Source organism: Amia ocellicauda, chromosome 9 (genome assembly GCF_036373705.1).
Source record: "Amia ocellicauda isolate fAmiCal2 chromosome 9, fAmiCal2.hap1, whole genome shotgun sequence".
Taxonomy (NCBI): Eukaryota; Metazoa; Chordata; class Actinopteri; order Amiiformes; family Amiidae; genus Amia; species Amia ocellicauda.
The window spans coordinates 7,877,789-7,899,365 of NC_089858.1; the positions used below are offsets into that span (position 1 = coordinate 7,877,789).

Sequence of the window (21,577 nt, forward strand, 5' to 3'; positions counted from 1 at the left end):
GTGAAGAAGAGCGTAAATAACAGTCACATTTACTGCACGTCTAACAGCGTATTAAAATGCTCGTCTTTGATATTTTTTATTTTTTTTAATGATAACGTTTACTCGGAACAAAAATAACCATTTCTACAAAAAATATTCAAACAATGTTACAGTATATAATAGTAATATAGTTTCTTTTCATTTGGATAAGTAATATTCTGTGTCTTGGCTTCCTGAACACCATGCGAAAAGGGACTCTTTGAGTACCCGGACCATCCCTTTCTCTCAAAGCCCTTCCGGTCACTCTTCTGAGGAGTCCAAGCACTAAATCTGCTTCGCTTTACCCCACGTGAGGCCACAAGCACCCCCTCTAAACAATGAATGATAGGAAAGAAAATTGCAGCAAGAAAGGAAATGTGGACAAAGTCTTGTCTCAGAGAACCTGGCCTAATTCTTTTTTTTTTTATTGATGGGCTGCAGCAGCGTTTATAATCCATCTCAGTTCAGAAGACGACATGGATAAGTGCAGTATTAAGTGGGGGAACCTTATAACTACAAGAAGAAGAAAGTCTGTATCTTAGTATGTTCCATTTATTTATTCATTAAATTTATTGATTGATTTATTTTTTGGTATGACAGTCACTCCAACGCCAACGTTGGCAAAGAAAATACCCCCCTTAGCCAGTGTCTCGGCTTGGCTATAAAAGCGGTCCTTGCGCGTGTGCCACCTCTGTTGTAATCCTGGATGCCCTGAAGCACCGCGAACGAGGGGGATTCCAACACCGTGGCACCTTCCCTTGGTTGTGCAGAGGCCTCCCGGCTGAGGTGTGTTCAGTAAGCGGTGAGCGTGGCCAGCTGGCTCCCCAGGGTGCAAAGGAGGAGCAGGGTGAGGCTGAGGTACGAGGTTGAGGCAGTGTTGCAGTCCCCTTTGTCGTTAGCGCACTTGGGCTGCTCGCAGAGGACCCCCTTGAAGTCCGGGGGGCACAGGCACCTCTGGTTCTGGTAGCAGGTGCCCCCGTTTTGGCAGAGCAGAAGCTCGTCGTCGCAGACGTTGGCTGCCAAAGAAAGGAGCGAGAGCCGCGTGTGAGTTGGGGAAGGGCACCACTTCTCATCTGCTGGCACGGTCCTGCTTTGCTTGTTCACCGGAAATAACGGTTATTCTCTGTATTAGGGTTATGTCCCCAGTAAATGACCCAAAATGTGACTATGCCAGTAATATAGAAATGCAAGTAAATACCTGTTTGCTTGCTTTTTAGGTAAACCATTTAATGCAATTAATTTATTAGAATGACATCTTAAACTGTTAATATCAACCTCAATATAATATTAAAAACCTCATCAGGTAATTATATGTTTATTTTGTTTTGAGAATTGTGCAGGTTCATTTCAAATGAATAAATAGATGACATGGATCAATACACCTTCTGTATCTATGTTGGCTATGACTTCCCACAGACGTAGGTCTTGATTTAAAAAATAATAAAAAGTGTGTTGTCCTGCAAGTGTTTCAATAAACACATTATAATATGTCTGCTGGCATTCTCCCTCTGGTAAATAGTTTCCAACATGATGGGAAAGGGGTGAAAGCTCATCTGAAATGAGACGCTTCCTTTAAAAGTAACTACAAATATTTAAGAAAAGTGTAACACAGGAAAGTTTTGACCCAGTGTGTCACAATACCAGACCAACAACACACCTGTGTAACTGCTAAACCTGTATAACAATTAGCCACATGATCTTCCTGTGTAGTCTAGCAATATGTTTCAGGCATTACTTATTGTATTGATATTCATACATGATGTAGTTTTAACTCCAGTTAAATCCATAATTCCAGGCAGGTAGAGCTTTTAATTAACCAGGCCACTCCCCATTGTAGAACATCACTATTCTTGATTGATTAATACTATCTGCAATGGCTGCTGGGAAAGAGACTACTCCCAGCATCCTTTAAACCTTTGCAGTCAGGTGATTCCCTTTCCAAGTTATATGACTCACATTTTAGGTGTAGAAAACCATAGGAAAGACTTGGCTCAACTGTGGATGGCTTCTGCTGATAGGTAAGCTTGATAAGTTAGATGTTTCACAACGTGAATGCAAATAATACTTTTTTATTGACTAGTTTTGAAATCACAGGCTCATTCCTTACGATTTACACAAACCCTGTTAACATTTCTTTCCAATTAAATCCATTTAATCTGACTACATACAATTGATAATCCTTTTACAAATTGAAATGTCAATTGCATGTCCTTTTTTAATCGATTGACTACTTCTTAATCTAAGAATTTGAAAGATGTGTTCACTGTCAGTGGTAATATAAAGAACACATTCCTTAACGCTGCTCTGGCAAAGTATCACTTCCAAGTCACTAAATGTATGAGTATCATAAGGCACAGTCACAGAAGGCACATGAAACCCCATGATGGAACCATATCTTGATTAGATCCTTAAGTCGTGTGTAAAACTAAAGGTGTGTGGCTTTCCATCAGGGGGAATTGGTAATGAAAGGAAACCAAAACAGTCACAAATTAAAATCACAAAAGCCAACTGCTCGTGAAGTAGAGCCCAAGAGTGACTGGAGACAAGGCACATGGTGTACACAAGACCCAAAGAACTTCAGCATGCACTCTCAAAAACCGTTGTGCCGCCTCATGCACGTTCCATGAAAACACAACACGTACAATAGCCTCCACAGTCCTCACAACCCAGTTGAGCTTTCAGTCAGGGCAGTCAGGTGTATTTTGCATGTAGTCAGAATGTGGCTTTATCTGTCTAGTTACCTGCACCATGAATACAGAACTGATGGCACACTAAGAGCCAGATTCCCATTCCCATTCACAACCCACCCGACATAGTTCAGTATCCTCAGTTCTCTCAGACGACAAAACTGCAGCCTCTGGCCCAACCTGTTGTGACTCCTTGCCTTTCTATACTTACGGAAACAGCCCTGCTTCCAGTAGTATCCGGGCAGACAGTCTTCACATTTCAGCCCGGATGCACCGTCTTTACACTCGCAGTAACCCGTCTCATTGCAGCGGTCATTCAGGGAGCCCATCAGGTTACAGTTACACACTACAGAGAGATTGACAAGGCACTGCTTTGGTCCAGAGCAGGTGCAAAACCAAGCCTGGTTGAGAAGCATGCAGGTCTCATCCCAAGTTCCCCGTTCAGCCTCCCCGCCCCCATATCCAACTCACACACACACACAAACACACTCTACTGGTTCTAGGTGCGTAACACTGCACACAGCACACACTGGTAATTGGAATATCAGTTAGTCAGAAATGCTGGTTGTTATTTTTCACTTTGGCCAGCTGCTCACTCTTGGGTCAGTGAATTGCCAATAGAGTTCATCACCGGTGCACAATTGTGCTTTGTACGGTCAGGGTTTCTGTGTTCTTTTTTATTATCGTCATTGTCTCTGGAAAACAAAATAATTCCTACCAGTTTGATTCTGCATGAAGTGAAGACATTGGATTTTGTATTAAAGGGTGAGACAGCTCTCTCTTCCTCTGATGTGCTTGTGGTAACGGCTGCTGTCAGTGTGCCGGTTTTGATCTGGCGAGTGCGTGTGTGTGTGTGTGTGTGGAGCGTTGCTGGCAGAGCCAGGGGGGGTTCCCTCTGAAATGCACAGTTTGACCAGCCGAGGAGACGTGAACAAACTGTTGCCTGTAAGCCACAATAACAGACTTGATGTTCGGTGTGTTTGAACAGTGAACGGAGCACATGAAACACGATTTAGGGCTCTTGTAAGAAGTGCTCAGAAGCTCTTCGGGATCACAAAGCAGCATTTAGCAATGGCTGTATCTCTGTGTGGAAGGTGTGTATCTGCTCATCAGCTGCAAAAGTAAAATAAGCTTTTACAGTCATTATTTTATGTGTCATGGGTATTTTTATACATATAACACCCCAAAAGACTGCAGTCAACTCCGATATTAATATTTTTTTAGCCAGTACCAAATGAACAAGCTGTCATTTTTCTGCCAGATTAACTGCACCGTTCTTTGGATGTGTAGTGGTGTGAGCTTGGAGGCACAAATTGTGATTTCATTTTGTATTTTATTATTTGCAGACCTCTGTGCCTGTCTGGGAACATATGTCATGAGGTGTTACTAACTCCGAGATGGTGTATCTATAGACTAAATACATTTTAGTCTAATCTGCAGAGTGCCAAATGGGGAGAGAATCAGGTGAGTCCGTTTGTTTCCACATTTATTTTTGTCTCTGAAGATGCCAACTTGGAAGGTCAGAGAGCAGTAGGCCTCTGAAAGGTTTTGGAGCTCTTCTGTCATAAAAGAGTCTATCTTGACTGAGATTAAACATCCCAAAGCACTGCAGTCCATCTCCAGCTCTTGACACATTTGTTCACTTTGTACAGCTTGGCAGGTATGAAGCTTTTCTGCCGAGGTTAAGACTTGGCTAGCAGCCCGGCTCTCTCTGTGGTGTTGTCCACCATCCCTCCTGTCGGGATTCAGGCACAACATATGGAAAAACAATTGCCCAGCGGAAACCTGACTGCAATCACTACATATCGATATTGGCCGTGTTGTGGACTCCCAGGTTGCGCTTTCAATTCCTGCAGTGTTTGCCAAGCTCGGAAAGCTACATCTACTGTGAACTGGTTTCAGTGTATCAGTCGCTGCAGGGGAACATTTACTGACTCCATTTTGCATTGCTGGAATCAATCTTTGATTAAGCAGCCCTGCGTAAATACAGTGGCACATACGGTGTGCTAAATTGTTAAGCAGCGATCGAGTTTCACCTACATTTCTGATTTTTATTTTGATCTAATCTCACTCATTCAAATATGCTCCAGAAAGTGAATTTACTAAGCATCTGTTGTATTGTTTTTTTCTTTACTTACTCTTGTGAAATTAAATTAACTACCTCATACAATGATACTATACTATAAACTAGATTTATCGAATTTTCAGTATTAATAATAATAATATCATCATCAATGCCTTCTGAATTCTGTTAAACACCTCGTTCTCTAGAAGGGGACAGTGCTGCTCTACTTGCAGCTACATTTCTCTTCCAGTTGGTGTCAGTATAAGTCAACACAAAGCCCAGCCACGCAAAGACATTTCAGACTTGCGCTTCTATTGCTGTGCATTTAAACAAGCACTTTATTATCATTTGAGTCGATATGCACTTGGTATATTAAATACATTCAGCCACAATTTAAATGTCAGGCCACTATTCAATTTATAAAAAAACATCACACTGCACTTTTCACAGTTCACTGATCGAAAGGTGTGGTTTATTTATTTTCTTTAGTGATGTCATGTAAATAATATTACACTGTGTTATCAATATTGATTATCAGATTAAATATTTTTTTCTTATTAGAAAGTTATAACTACCTTATTGTACTATAATAAAGATAAGGCGCTCTCCTATATTTTCTTAAAAATCTCAATTTCAGTCTTGGCAAAGTGATTGCTGTCTTTGCTGTTAAGTTTATTTATTTATAAACTGCACTTTTCTATGTGGAATCATAGAAACTTAAAATAAGTAAACTGCATTGTTGAAAGTGGGAACTACATAGTATTTGAAATAAAGATGTGGGGTAATTCTTATTATATATATACACTCACCTAAAGGATTATTAGGATTATTATTACTAATACTGTATTTGACCCCCTTTTGCCTTCAGAACTGCCTTAATTCTACGTGGCATTGATTCAACAAGGTGCTGAAAGCATTCTTTAGAAATGTTGGCCCATATTGATAGGATAGCATCTTGCAGTTGATGGAGATTTGTGGGATGCACATCCAGGGCACGAAGCTCCCGTTCCACCACATCCCAAAGATGCTCTATTGGGTTGAGATCTGGTGACTGTGGGGGCCAGTTTAGTACAGTGAACTCATTGTCATGTTCAAGAAACCAGTTTGAAATGATTCGACCTTTGTGACATGGTGCATTATCCTGCTGGAAGTAGCCATCAGAGGATGGGTACATGGTGGTCATAAAGGGATGGACATGGTCAGAAACAATGCTCAGGTAGGCCGTGGCATTTAAACGATGCCCAATTGGCACTAAGGGGCCTAAAGTGTGCCAAGAAAACATCCCCCACACCATTACACCACCACCACCAGCCTGCACAGTGGTAACAAGGCATGATGGATCCATGTTCTCATTCTGTTTACGCCAAATTCTGACTCTACCATCTGAATGTCTCAACAGAAATCGAGACTCATCAGACCAGGCAACATTTTTCCAGTCTTCAACTGTCCAATTTTGGTGAGCTTGTGCAAATTGTAGCCTCTTTTTCCTATTTGTAGTGGAGATGAGTGGTACCCGGTGGGGTCTTCTGCTGTTGTAGCCCATCCGCCTCAAGGTTGTACGTGTTGTGGCTTCACAAATGCTTTGCTGCATACCTCGGTTGTAACGAGTGGTTATTTCAGTCAAAGTTGCTCTTCTATCAGCTTGAATCAGTCGGCCCATTCTCCTCTGACCTCTAGCATCAACAAGGCATTTTCGCCCACAGGACTGCCGCATACTGGATGTTTTTCCCTTTTCACACCATTCTTTGTAAACCCTAGAAATGGTTGTGCGTGAAAATCCCAGTAACTGAGCAGATTGTGAAATACTCAGACCGGCCCGTCTGGCACCAACAACCATGCCACGCTCAAAATTGCTTAAATCACCTTTCTTTCCCATTCAGACATTCAGTTTGGAGTTCAGGAGATTGTCTTGACCAGGACCACACCCCTAAATGCATTGAAGCAACTGCCATGTGATTGGTTGGTTAGATAATTGCATTAATGAGAAATTGAACAGGTGTTCCTAATAATCCTTTAGGTGAGTGTATATATATATATATATATATATATATATATATATATATATATATATATATATATATATATAATTAACATGCTGATTTCTTTTGAAAACATCCAGTTTTTCCAGCCTTTTGAGTTACCTCAGGCAGTGATTACTGTATTTTAATTATAATGTACAAGGGGCATGTCATATTTGTATGATGGTTAGATTAGTAAAGGTGTAAAAGCCTTGGTAACGTTGGCATCATTGATTTGATACGGTAGGTTATGTTTGTCAAAGGGCAAATTTGTTATTTTTCTTGAATTCAAATACATGTAAAATTGACACAGAGAGAATTTGGGATTAACATTGCAAATTGATTTCATTAAGGACCTCCAATATACCCCACCCCCCGGCTCAGTGGACAGGTCAGCATTCTTAAGATCACATTTTCCAAGGCTAGTAAAAAAACACAGGAGGGTAAGAAAACAGGCAAACATATAGATTGACCATAAAAGTGTCTGTTAATACAGAGCTGTATGATGTGGTCATTTAAAAAATGATAAACCTTCTTATTCATGCATACTCAATTGGTGAGTGCAGTGTTAGGTATGGAAAATGCATGAAGTTAGTCAGAGTTAGACCATACTCACTGAAGTGTACCTGTCAGGGGAATCTTGACCAACTGCTCAATCTGACAAAAACCCTGACCCATGTCACACCAGGCATGAAAGACACTCAAATGTAATTTTCCACACTTGCATGCACACACACACACACATGCACACACACACTCTTTACTTTGTTAACTACATCCACTACAGGATAAAATACAAGATACAAGTTAATCCACCAAATGGGAGGACCTACGTTTATCTCCAGACCTGTCAATAAGTCTTCGGGACATGTGTGGAGGGTCATGTTGTGCTAATAGCTGTGCCCTTGAGATGATTAAATAACAGTTTGAACAAGACTGCAAGACTGCATTAACAGCAGTTGTAACTGCTAAGTGACTAGCCTTTTTAATCATCAGTTTCATGGAGTCTCTTTTATGGCTGTATAACTAATTTTATGACAGTATGCACTGCTGAAGAAGTGGTTTTGTGAAGCACACTTCTAATCGCAGTCTTTATTTCAAAGAGAGTATTTAAAAATATGATTATATTATAAACTGTGCCTGTTGCAATTAGACTTTAAATCTGAAATCCTGCATATTCTATATATATATATATATATATATATATATATATACACATAAGTGATGACCATAAAAACTAAATAATTTTGTTAAGAATGTATTGGCGGTTATCCTCTGGCAATCTGAAATTATGCACCAACACATATGCAGACTTAAAATTGTTTTTCTTATTTTTTGATAGTAAAAGATAATGCATTTAGTCTATTATGGAATCTTATAGGTCTTAGAATGTGTGTAAAGAGAACGGTTTCTGAGTTCCTCTCTGTTCTTCTCATTAATTGTGCTATTGTCTATGTATATAATCACAACAATCTCCACTAATACAAATAATCCAGAAACCCAGCAACATATTTCTCATGCAAAAACATTTGTGCTCTGCAACTGCCAACATATTACTCGGGGTCAGTGGTCTTATTGCTCACTGTCATGACTTGACAGGTCTGTTATAGGTTAGTTAAAAAATAAATATATATATATATATATATATATATATATATATATATATATATATATATATAGTGAAACCACACTGAGTTTGTCTAGTTTGGTCATTTACAATACTCATGTGTTTTCAGTAACTCTGTGGATCGTGTCACAACTGGGAATTTGGTGAAAAGTGACATCGGATGGCCAGTTAATGTAGCTACATCCAATAACTGTACACAAAAAGACCACACAGTAGCAAGATTTCTGAGAAAAGGGTGCTGTACTTCATGTTGCATCTGTTGGTTAAGTAACATACTGGTTGTGTTGCTTTTTTCAGCATTCAAATTATGGCTGAATTATGGAATTATGGAATTTAAGGCTGAAAACCATCTCATTCCATATTCTGAAGCCATCTTAAAAACTGAATGAGATTGGCCAGTTGCAGAATGTAAACTATATCAATATGACCATGCTAGCAACACATGGGATAGTAATAGACAGTATTTTGCTTTACTTCTTTACTTCATACTGCACCCTTCTAAGAAGTGCAGGAAGGATCAAAACCAGACCAGACAAACCCAACGAGTCACTGCTACAAAAGTGAAGACGTGCATTGATGTGCATGGCTGGCAAGCTTGCAGTTCCTGACTGACCTATGCAAACGTTCTCATCATCCAGCTCCGCAGAAGCGTTCCGGAAGTATCCCAGGCGGCAGTGCTGGCAGTGCTGCCCCCTAGTGTTGTGTTTGCAGCTGACACAAGTCACGATGTTGAGAAAATCAATATAGCTGCAGCGGTTTGAGTGGCCATAGCACTCACAGTCTGACAGAGGAGAGAGCAAAGCAGTGTTAATGTTATACCCAGGAACTGGCAGTGGGGGGGAGGGGGTCAGGGAGGGTGGCAGGTACCTTGCATCTCAACTGAATGATTTGGGCTGGAAGTCTGTTGCGAAACTATATGCTTAAAGTAAAATAAAAAAGCCATTCCTCATTTACTCCACAACTGAGCTTAAAAGATAGAATTGAATTTGTTAAGGTTTTAAAAGGAGTTCCTTCTTCACCTCACTTTATTTAGTGTATATGTGTGTGTACATATATTTGCTGGGGATGGTGCTAGTTTTCAGCTGTTTCCATTACTGATTCTCTGAATTCATTCACCAATATTCCAATATGACTTTTAAATTCACAGTCTCTGGAAACCTCTCCTTCAGAAAAACTTACTCTAATATGAATGTGTGGTTTCAGCAGGTGATTCACTCATTCGTTTTACTCATTCTTTTTCTTTGATGTGATTTAAGAATCTTTCCAACTTCTCTAAAAACCTGCTCATAAAATCAATAGATCTATGACGGTGAGTGGTTAATGCATTCACTATGCTAAATCCCTGTATGCACAATTCACCCAGAACAAAATTTCAGATGCTCTTTTAGAAGCTCCATCGGGTAGCTTTGCAACAAATTTTGCCGGTCGGTGTAAAACATGCTCGGTGCGAGACATGAATTAAGTTAAAACCGTGTAAATTAAAAATGGTTTTCACATCTTTATATGCTCAGGTTAGGCCTTACAAAAATCCTGTGAGAAACCATGTTTTGTCTGCTTACACTGTAGACTTCTGTACTTAAATCTGCTAATTAGGTAAAGGTTGCTGTCACTACTGTGTGTAAGCAGCTCATTAGTTAATAGTTTGCAGCAGTAAACTGTAATAACAGTACTGAACAACAGTACTGAAGTTTCTGCTCTTGAATGTAGTACTTCCTGCAATCTTCAACAACAGCCACACCATTCCCTAAAAGAGATAAGCAAAGTGAAGAATGAGTCTTTTTTTAAACCACACATTCAATCTTATGAAGCCAGTTGTGGAGTAACTCTTGGGAGAGTGTACAGGAAGAAAATAAAATAAAAATAGTAATAAAACATCAATACAATCCACTATAAATGGTCAATTTACTCATAAGTAAAATAACGGCACCATAAAATACAAAGCATATGATTGATTGTTGTATTGCTTTTGTTTAATTGTTATAAGATCTAATTATTATTATTTATTTTTTTAAGTTGAGATAAAATCCTCTTTGTTTTTATTGCTGCAGGGCAATAATATTCTTTTATAAGTCTGTTTATAAATCATGTTTATGCAAATATGTTTAAGGACATATTTAGACCTGTTTAGTACAGGGTCATGATGTTTGAACAAGAGTCTCATAGTAATTTTATTATTGTTTGCTTATATTGTCTTAAATCATTTATGGGACGCTCACATACATATCTCTTCAGAGAGATCTGCACAGCATTTCTGTTGAAAATGTGGACAAGGATTCCTAATTAAATATAAATGTGCAATTACATTCCAGATTGTTGTGGGAATGGGGAGTTGTTTAGCAAATTATGGAAAAGGCTTTCAAACAGACTTCATGATCAATGTGGGGGTAAATAGATTTTTTAATAGATTTTTTTAATTGGAGGGGGGAGAGAGGATCTTCAAGCTCAAATCATTCTTGATATTCAAAGCAATTTTGTGTGGACTTTAAGGATCAGTAATGTATTTACACACTATACTGGGACACTGACAAAATCACAGGACAAAATATCAAGAGAGTCTTTACAGGAGTCCAGTGTTAGAGACGACAACAGGCTTACCTTGCAAGTCATATAAGACCAAAACATGCAATGAAGATGGGAAGTGATAAAGAGAGAGGATATCAAACAGTGATGAGTGATTTAGAGAAATAAAAAGCAACAACAACAAGAACAGAAATTTAGATTGTAATTTTTCCACAGTTATAGTTTTAAGAGACTTTTGTCCATTGTTCAGAAAGCAGTTTTTTTTATTATGATTTGGAGTGAGAGAACATTTCAAAGTATAAAATAATAATATTCCTACTCCATTTATGATATTTTTAAAGGAACAGTCTATCCTATGTCTTTTCTCTTTATTAATATCTAGATTTAGATCTATTTATCTCTCACTAACAGACTAAAGAGCAGTATTCTAAGCATCCAGTTTATTTGGTCTTTAGTGGGGGTAAAACATTACTGCTTTCTGGTGATATTGAATTTTAACATACATCCGTGCTTTGTACTTTCAAACAAAAAGTATAATTTGACCATAGCGAGTGCTGCACTGCCATTTTTCATGTTTATTTGAAGGACTGGGCAAGTTTTCCCTTTGTGCCACTTGTTTAAGATATTTGTCAGTAATTGTTAAACACTTCAGTAGGTGGTCTACGAGTAATGCTATTGGTGCAGACTGAGCTCAACATTTTATAAATGAATGTGCTTTAAAATATCAAATTTGTAGTTTAGGCCTATATAGTATATATATATATATATATATATATATATATATATATATATATATATATATATATATATATATATATATATATAAGTATTTGTTTAAGTTTTGAATTATATTAATTTGATTTGACCAGATGTTTAGAATACTACCCTGTATTAGGGCTTGAATGTCATCACAATATGAACACAGTAATTGTCCTGGGCCAGGACCGAGGAATCCCACAGACAAGTTGGCCATCAGTGGCCATCAGTACATCTCTCCACCACAAAATACACAGTCCATAACATCAACAGTATCAGGGAAATAACTTCCAGTACCCATTAGTACTCAGTACTGCAGGCAGGAAAATTCAATTTCAATTTCTGAAATATTTCAAGAAATGCCAACTAACCTCACATCAGCTTCTCTGATTTGGAACTGATTGTTTATAGTTTGATTTTAAAAACTTCTGGCAACCCCCAGGTTCCATCAAGGAATTAAGCTTTGGAATTACTGTCACTATTCAACCCAAGATAAAGCTCAACAATTAATGGATACCCCTCCGCCCCCACAGGCAAAATCAAGCAAGCAGACTTCTATTTTGGTCTCAAATTGCGGAAGGATTGCAAGAGGCGTTCAGTTTGCAATACCAAGGAATCAACTGAAACATAGCCACAGGTATTCCACTTCTTTTAAACAGATGCTTTGTGCCCAGATAGTTTCATTCAAGCCCTGTCTAACATGTTCACAGCATTTCTTTAGGTTCCTCTTACCTTTGAACTCCCCGTATATTATCCCTGTTAACTGCCTGGACTGGGGCCATCCAGGTTTTATGAGCATTGAAGTCCCTTGGAAAATAAAATTGTGTGTGTTTTTCTTTTTCTCTCTTTCACTAACCTAAATGGAAAACACAACCTGATCCTGAGTCCTAAAGAAGCATATTTAAGAGTTCCAGTGACTGTAAAGGTATTTTATGGCTGGCAATGAAGCTGAAGCTTATTAGAACATCACTGTCTGAAGTAAAGGCTTTGGAGACTAACTAGAGAATTACAATTTTAATTATAAAATGGTGCAATGAAAGCGAGGAGTTGCATCATTAGTTATCTTCATTCCCATTCCAGGGGACTTCATGTTTTCTCTGGAGTCAGTCTATTTGAACTTACAATATTAGACGGGAGCGTACTGTTTGCAGCAAAGAGACACGCTAGTTTGAAAACTTTTTGTAGGCCTTTGATGAGGCATTAACGGTTTTAAAACATATTTTGTAATGAACCTGTAAACAATGAAAGGCCTGGGCGTGGATTACTTAAATTGCTCAATAAATAAAATCTGGACATGAAAACCACAAGGGCCTCCTGTACTAACTCTTTCAAAAGCAAATGGCAATAACCCTCCTTGACACATGAGTGGAAGATGCCATATGACATCAGTTAACTCAAGCAAGTATAACTAACACAAACCCCAAAAGAAGCTTACCATTTTGTCTGCATATTCATATACTCAAAAGACTTTTAACAGTAACTCTTCTACAATCATCACTGGTGCAGGCTAGACTTTCCACGGTCCCAGCACAAATGCGGAGCGACTAACTGCCTGCCACTAAGGTCATGTGCAATGAGATTTTCAAAGCAATGCGCATAAAGATTGGCTTTCAATTATTGTCTCATGGCGTATGTGTCTGGGTTTCCGCCTTGATCCTGACTCACATTGCAAGGTCTGTGGAAGGTCTAATAAGGGCTGACTGGATTTTATTTCCTTCCCCGTCAACACAGCGTTTAAGGAAAGTTAATAGCCTGGTGATTTTCAAGAATGGCAAAGAAGAATCTGATGCCAAGCACAATCAGAAAATAACAGAAATGACAGTATGCCATAGTTATGCTTTTGAGGATGCATCATGTTTCTACTTGTTGAAAGAGCTTCATCGTTTATTTTTGTTTTCTCCCTGCACATCAATGACCCCTCCTCTAATGCAGCCAGGCTATAAAGAGTACCACTTTGAAGATTATAGCGAAAGTATTTCTTGAACAAATAATCTATAAACAAGAAACAGTCCATTTTCTTATTAGTATTGAGATCATGCAGACTTTACAGTGAGGGAAAAAAGTATTTGATCCCCTGCTGATTTTGTACGTTTGCCCACTGACAAAGAAATGATCAGTCTATAATTTTAATGGTAGGTGTATTTTAACAGTGAGAGACAGAATAACAGCAAAAAAATCCAGAAAAACGCATTTCAAAAAAGTTATAAATTGATTTGCATGTTAATGAGGGAAATAAGTATTTGACCCCTTCGACTTAGTACTTGGTGGCAAAACCCTTGTTGGCAATCACAGAGGTCAGACGTTTCTTGTAGTTGGCCACCAGGTTTGCACACATCTCAGGAGGGATTTTGTCCCACTCCTCTTTGCAGATCCTCTCCAAGTCATTAAGGTTTCGAGGCTGACGTTTGGCAACTCGAACCTTCAGCTCCCTCCACAGATTTTCTATGGGATTAAGGTCTGGAGACTGGCTAGGCCACTCCAGGACCTTAATGTGCTTCTTCTTCAGCCTCTCCTTTGTTGCCTTGGCTGTGTGTTTTGGGTCATTGTCATGCTGGAATACCCATCCACGACCCATTTTCAATGCCCTGGCTGAGGGAAGGAGGTTCTCACCCAAGATTTGACGGTTCATGGCCCCGTCCTTTGATGGGGTGCAGTTGTCCTGTCCCCTTAGCAGAAAAACACCCCCAAAGCATAATGTTTCCACCTCCATGTTTGACGGTGGGGATGGTGTTCTTGGGGTCATTCCTCCTCCTCCAAACACGGCGAGTTGAGTTGATGCCAAAGAAATCGATTTTGGTCTCATCTGACCACAACACTTTCACCCAGTTCTCCTCTGAATCATTCAGATGTTCATTGGCAAACTTCAGACGGGCCTGTACATGTGCTTTCTTGAGCAGGGGGACCTTGTGGGAGCTGCAGGATTTCAGTCCTTTACGGCATAGTGTGTTACCAATTGTTTTCTTGGTAACTATGGTCCCAGCTGCCTTGAGATCATTAACAAGATCCTCCCGTGTAGTTCTGGGCTGATTCCTCACCGTTCTCAAGATCATTGAAACTCCACGAGGTGAGATCTTGCATGGAGCCCCAGACCGAGGGAGACTGACAGTTATTTTGTGTTTCTTCCATTTGCGAATAATCGCACCAACTGTTGTCACCTTCTCACCAAGCTGCTTGGCGATGGTCTTGTAGCCCATTCCAGCCTTGTGTAGGTCTACAATCTTGTCCCTGACATCCTTGGACAGCTCTTTGGTCTTGGCCATGGTGGAGAGTTTGGAATCTGATTGATTGATTGCTTCTGTGGACAGGTGTCTTTTATACAGGTAACGAGCTGAGATTAGGAGCACTCCCTTTAAGAGAGTGCTCCTAATCTCAGCTCGTTACCTGTATAAAAGACACCTGGGAGCCAGAAATCTTGCTGATTGATAGGGGATCAAATACTTATTTCCCTCATTAACATGCAAATCAATTTGTGACTTTTTTGAAATGCGTTTTTCTGGATTTTTTTGTTGTTATTCTGTCTCTCACTGTTAAAATACACCTACCATTAAAACTGATCATTTCTTTGTCAGTGGGAAAACGTACAAAATCAGCAGGGGATCAAATACTTTTTTCCCTCACTGTATCGTGTGCTGAAACTTTTAAATGATTAATACAAAATATCAGATACATTAACAGTGCTGAGACATAGTCGAGAAGGCCTGTTCTAGAATTTGATAGAGCAAACAAATAGTACATAATCTTAATACTAAATGGGATAGACTGAACTGTGTTTATAATGAGATCCTATGCCGTTGACATTGAAGCTATCTACCCACCCAGACCCCAGGACTCCAACATTTATCACAGGTTCTGCTCCTAACAAACTTAAAATACAGTCATGCTGAAGGAGGTTATCACACAGAAGAGGAACAAGATTGATTGCAGTCTCAGGCACAGACCGCAGTTACTCTGTATGGATACTGCTGACTGAATTGATTATTTGGTCTGTTTGCAACCCTTAGTGCAGCAGGTATGCCCTATTATTTAGGCACACACTAGGACTGGGCTAAAATGGCTCCAGCTACAAAATAATTTACGATGGAAGACCTTCTATAATGATAAGAAAGCTAATACCATGTAAATGGCTATCAATGTTTTTTTTGTTTCTTCATCACTCCGAAGAGTACCATTTAGTTTCCCCAAATGGATTTCAAATGTTGCCACTGATTTACAGGTTTCGAACTGTAGCGCCGCTGGAGTCTTTAACTACATACATAAACCAATTTGACTTGACGATCAATACTCCAGTTGTAATTTTACCAGTTGAAACGGTTGGAAAAAGAACAAACAAACAACCGTGATGGATTTTATGATCTGTATTAAATGACTGGCGTTTCCGTTTTCACTAGACCCAGCCATCTGTTGATGAACTACTGTAATGCACAGTGACAAAGACATGCACACGCACACACATCAGTATACTAAAGCTACATACAAAAGATACCTGTTTTTTTTTTCTTTCCGCCATGCCCATGTTTTGGCTTTTGCATGACTGTGTACACCAGAAAGATGATGAAAATTCAGCAATAGGCAAACCATGCATTTTATCAGTACTAATGGCATCGTTGTTTAGCCTGACAAATGAGAAGTGACTTTTCAACAGTTTGAGAGTCATTCTATAAGATTTCTGCTCTGCTATATTCTGAGGGTGGCATGGGACAGTTTCAAGGAGCTGTTTTAAACTGGATCTTTATATACTGTGCACACTGTACTTCAATGGACCAGCTAAAAGAGACAAAATAAGAGAGGAATACATCGATCTCAACAAGATACTCCACCAGACCGAAACCGCCGATTTGATAGTTGCGAATAAAGTAATGCAAATTGTCATGCTTGTGGTACATGTTAAAACGAACAGGAATTTAAAGTATGTATCAGATACGATCTGTGTACTTTGAAAATGTATTATATATTCAGGAGTATTGTGTTTGTGGTTTGAGTTCATGGGAGCTATAAAATTTAGTAGGACTTAAGTAGCTATAAAAAGAAGGCCTATTGTGTTCGATGAGTGACTGTATTGACCTCGCCTGCCCCCAGGAAAGAGGAAAGGTTATTTCTGAACCCGTGACGAAGCACACCATCAGCCGCCTCTGAAGGCCAGTGTTTATCCCTGCACTCTTTTATGGTTTCATGTATCGCACTGCGTGAAAGTTCAATAAATTCCTCTGTTTCCCAGATGACCAACACCCCGCGTCTTCCTTCTAGTGAAATATTAATCAGCTGATCATTCAATAGCCATTTAAAAATAAACCAAAGGGCCCGAGCTCTCTCTGCACTTGCAGTTTTGTTTGTTACTGGCCGTTATCAATATCATATTACACAAAAGCCGGCAACATGAAAAAGCAGAGAGAGTATGCCTTACGCTACACTTGTGATGCATCCTAAGATTAAAACCCTTTGTTCTGCAGCAAATATTTCCATAGAGGCAAACATGTTGGAAATCCTTCATTAGCTTTGGACGGCTAAGGACCTCATCCTAATGAGTTAGTGGGTTTGAATGTGAGACTAAAACCTTTTTGAATCCAGAGTGTTCTCTCATAAAGAAGACTACTGACGGCATGCTGTCTGCCCTCTCTCCCTCTGTTGACCTCCCTGGTTCAATGCATCACTTTCTGACTGTATAAACACTATATATCTGCAAAGTGTTACTTGAGCCAGGAGCATGCTGGGTTGCAGTTCCTATGCGGTAGTTTTCAATTCATGACACCACTGTAGCAGATGACTGACAAAATCCAAGCCAAGAGTCAAGAGCCAAGAGCAAGATAAGACTCCAAAAAGGCATTGCAGATAACCTTCTCGATGTGTTGCTGCCCCAACCACCAGGCCTCCACCACACAACAATGTGAGGCTGCTGTTTGGGATCATGGCAGCTGTGCGTTCCTGTACATTGATTAATTGTGGAAGGTCCACGGTACAGGGGCTGGATTTTCTAGATTACAATTGGGAAGGCCGGTTATTTTTTTACTGACCTGGAGGCGATACTGTTCCGGCAGCACCACCACCACCATGATAGTGAAAGATCTGAGTGGTCGGCGAGCAAACCGTCCAAATCAGCCCATCAGTTGCAGCTCATCTGGAGCCTCTCATTCCCTAACTGTCCTAAGCACGGATTTAACTAATTGCGTTCTTTCCTCTTTGGGAGCCTCAGAGACTAATTTGCACTCTTGCCAATGGAAAGCCCCATGGTGGAATAAATCTGAGCTGGTGTGGGGCTCTCACCGCCTGGCTGCCACTTGGTTTAGCAGCAGTGCTTAGTGAGGGGTGGAGACTCATTCCTGCCTCCGCCTCGAACATCTCTATATCGACCTTGGGATCAATCCAGGACAGGCTCATAGACATTACTGGCCAAATTGAATTTGAAAGTGTTATCCAGTTACCATCCTAGTGAAAACTTTGAGAAGTTCATGTATTTTCAATATGCAAACGCATTTCTATCAGCTTCAGGCTAAATCGGATCGATACATATGCTGAAAACTTATATGGGCGAATGTAAACGTAGAGCAATTTGTTAACTAATAGTAAAGTACTGAGAACAATAACATACTGCGTGAATTCTTTGTTATTTATTCACTGACAATAATGAACTGCATAGCATTTTACGCCTTCTAATTTCTACTTTCAATTGTCCTCTCCCGCGCTGTATTTATTCCTGCTGTGTCTTCCACCGGCCTGATTAGGGGAAGTGTGATTATTATTTCTATTCACATATTCCTGGTCATTAATCAGCTTGGGGATGGTTGACATTCTGGGATAAAGAAAAATAAATAAAAGTGCATGCTTGAGGAGTCTTAGATGATTTTAGTTTCTCTCGGTCTTCGAGGACAGATCATTTAGAAATCTGCAAAATCCTTTCCTAAATGATGTCACTGCCTGCACAATATCAGCTCTTAATGCACAAGTTTATACATAAGCAGATGAGTAAGACTGTATTAGTATATAATAGTAAATTGAAGGTTTGGCCCAATATAGGACTCGATAGGTAGAACTATATTTTAGTCCTAATAATCTGACGATACAGAACCTAATGAAAACAATTAACATAACAGATATCATAGACCTCTATTAAATACTGTGTCACATGATAAACCTTCCCAGACCCTATCTTATCAGAGGATGCAACCCAAGTGTTTCCTGTCCAAATAGATAGGCTATTAGAGTATTTTATGGATAATCGATCAGTTTGGTTCAAGGAAAAAAAAAAAGACTGCTGTCACAGCATGAGAAACCTGTATGTAAAGAAGCAGCCTAAACTGCAGTGATTTTTGGGGCCACCTCAGGTTTTCTGACTCTGGGAGGTGAGGAGGAAGCTCCTAAAACGGTGATGCCATGTCTTAGTCATCCTGTGAAAGCATGGGAGAAGCACTCGTAAGAGCTGATTTCGTACAAGGATTTCCGTAGACAGACGTAACAAGAACCGTCCACTTTGGCAGTTTAACCCGATCAGGATTTAATATTGTAAAAAACAATTGCTCATGTAGTTATAATATTTGCTGAGGAATCTGACTCGTATTTAATATTAACTGACACATTTACGCTGTTCATAAAAAGGTGTTCGTTCTTGTATACTCCAGGAAATAAGCATCTGGCTCTAGGCCTAACTTTCTCCCAAACCTGGGTCCGTACCCTGGCATCAATCCAGCAGTGAGACAACCCCCGCCCGCCCCCCTCTCCTCTCAAGCCCCCAGGGGGACAAGAGCTGCACGCCTGTCCCAAATCCTTCCCGCCTCATCGCTCACAGCCCTGCGCCTGACCTTCTCAAATCACACATCAGCCCACATCAGCCCACAGATCCACCATCACAGCCCCCCACAGGGGCCTCCTCCGAAGAGCAGTGATGATAGAGAGGGGCTGGACAGGAATGCTGAAAGATCCATTTACTGCCATTCTGGCTCCTATCCTGCTCTCTCTCTCTCTCTCCCTCTCTCTTCCTCTCCCTCTCCCCCACGATCTTCCTCTCTCTCTATCTCTCTCTCTCTCTCTTTTGATTTTGAAAATGTTCTGGTGAGAGAGATAATGATTTACCGTGCTGAGTGACTTCTCATGGCTTTGTTATGTATCTGTTCACTAGAAAGGCTATGCAAAGGAAGCTTGCTTTTTGTTTTATTCCGTTTCACCTCCCGTAAAGAGGAGAATACTGGGATTTGCACTTTGATATGAAGACTAACATATCCAATCGACAGCCAATTATTCCCCCAAGTTATTTCGGTGTGACTGAGATGTGCTGCTACATTTTTTCTGAAAGGAAGGCTTGGCAAAATACATGAAAGGTTACCGCAATTCTGTCTACGTTGAAACCTGAGCAAATGTAGAGGAGGGAGTGTGAGGGCTTGAAACCCTCCGCACGTGGCACTGTTAACTTGGCACAATGGCCTATATACCTTTATGACTGATTTAGCACAGCAGTAAATGTTTTTAATCTCCTTTACTCTTTCTGGCTCGGCGGAGAATGTGGCACACGATTACACAGCCATAAATCACTCTGAACACGGAGAAGTGTGGATGCCTGCATTGTGCAGTGGGTGAAGTAGGATTCAGGATCCAGTCTGCTTCTAGGGCGAGGCATACTGATGGAGTGCTTTGGTCATTAATGGTTCTCGGTCATCGATTGAGTGCAACTGGCGTTGGCTGGGTTGGTCTGGTTTTGTTTCACTGCAGATTGTTTGCAACCCGTGAGAGTCGTTGATATTTCTCTCTCTGTCTCTAGGATATTTCCTGACAGTGCCAAGTGCATCAAAATGCTAAGCCTATAATATCTTGTGGCCGGTTAACATTTTTACGTGGGTTGACCTGTCCCTGATTAGAACCACCCTATCTTTTACACCCATACTCCTGCTGTAATCCTGGGAGAAATCTGCCAAGAGCTCCCATTGGCACTAAATTGAACAAATTATGTTTGTTCTTGCACAGAGACATCCCCGGGAACCAGTGTTCGAGGAAATGCTTCACTGGCATTTTAATCTGTCCCAACCACTGATACAGGCATTTAATCATCAGCAATTAAAATGTAATTAACCGTTCTGTATCACTTAATGGAGAGGAGAGTCGCATGATTATTTGCACTTCCAACCCAGTAGAGATTTAAAGAGCAATGAAGTCCAAATTATAATCCTTCAGTGTATATTTTGGGTGTCTCTTAGGGATCAGCCAAATGTCAAATAGTTAGACACTTTAACACTGGGCAGATATACCTAGATTTACATCAAGAAAATGGAAAATAATAGACGATTATACCCTCTTTCAAATGGGGATATAAAATAGCACAAGGTAGGCTGATGCAAAAAAGAGCAAACCGAAACAAACAACAAAGATTGCCTCAACCTGCTTAAATTTGTTACTTCTACATGTCCATGGGGATACCTTACCTTTTTCTTCTTTTACCACTTCCACCTTTTCCTTTGGGGGGAAAGAGGAGGATGGTAGTTTGCTCTGTGTTGGGGTAGTGGCTGTCTGAGTGGTTTGATCAGGGACCCTGACAAGCTCTTGAAGGAATAATTTGAGAGAGTATTGACTTGGTGACATTAAGAACAACAACAGAAAAGGAGAACATTTGCATACGAGATGCTGCCTCAGATTTTTTTCTAAAAACAGCAGCTCTGTCTCAGAGCTGAGCAGCACGCCACGCGCACACACAAACACACACCAACACACACCCACACACACACTGCTGAGCTCGACAAAACGCCTTGCGGTTAACCCCTGCTATTCCAAACTCCTTCAAAGCCAGTGCTATGGGCTAGCAGCAGACTGTACAATGAATTGGGTATGAAAATCTGGGTTGTTGTACAGCAAAAAGCTGGTAACTGGTGTCAGATTCTGCTTTTTTTTCTAAATAAACATCACTTGAGTC

The 21,577-nt window shown here is 40.1% G+C and overlaps 1 protein-coding gene across 3 annotated transcripts in view; it reads right to left on the minus strand.

The window, feature by feature from the left end:
• Nucleotides 1–6: 6 nt before the first annotated feature.
• Nucleotides 7–21,577, minus strand: part of ntng2b (netrin g2b) — a 66,058-nt gene continuing 44,487 nt past the window's right edge. The window contains exons 6-8 of one of the 3 annotated variants that reach the window (XM_066712942.1): nt 9,029–9,196; nt 2,917–3,051; nt 7–1,034 (exon numbers count right to left, since the gene is read on the minus strand). In XM_066712942.1, coding sequence (XP_066569039.1) covers nt 811–1,034; nt 2,917–3,051; nt 9,029–9,196 — 527 coding nt within the window. In that variant the 3' untranslated portion in view covers nt 7–810. Of the gene's footprint in view, nt 1,035–2,916; nt 3,052–9,028; nt 9,197–15,374; nt 16,223–21,092; nt 21,210–21,577 lie in introns of those variants that run through there. The other 2 variants (XM_066712943.1, XM_066712944.1) reach the window with 2 other exon arrangements.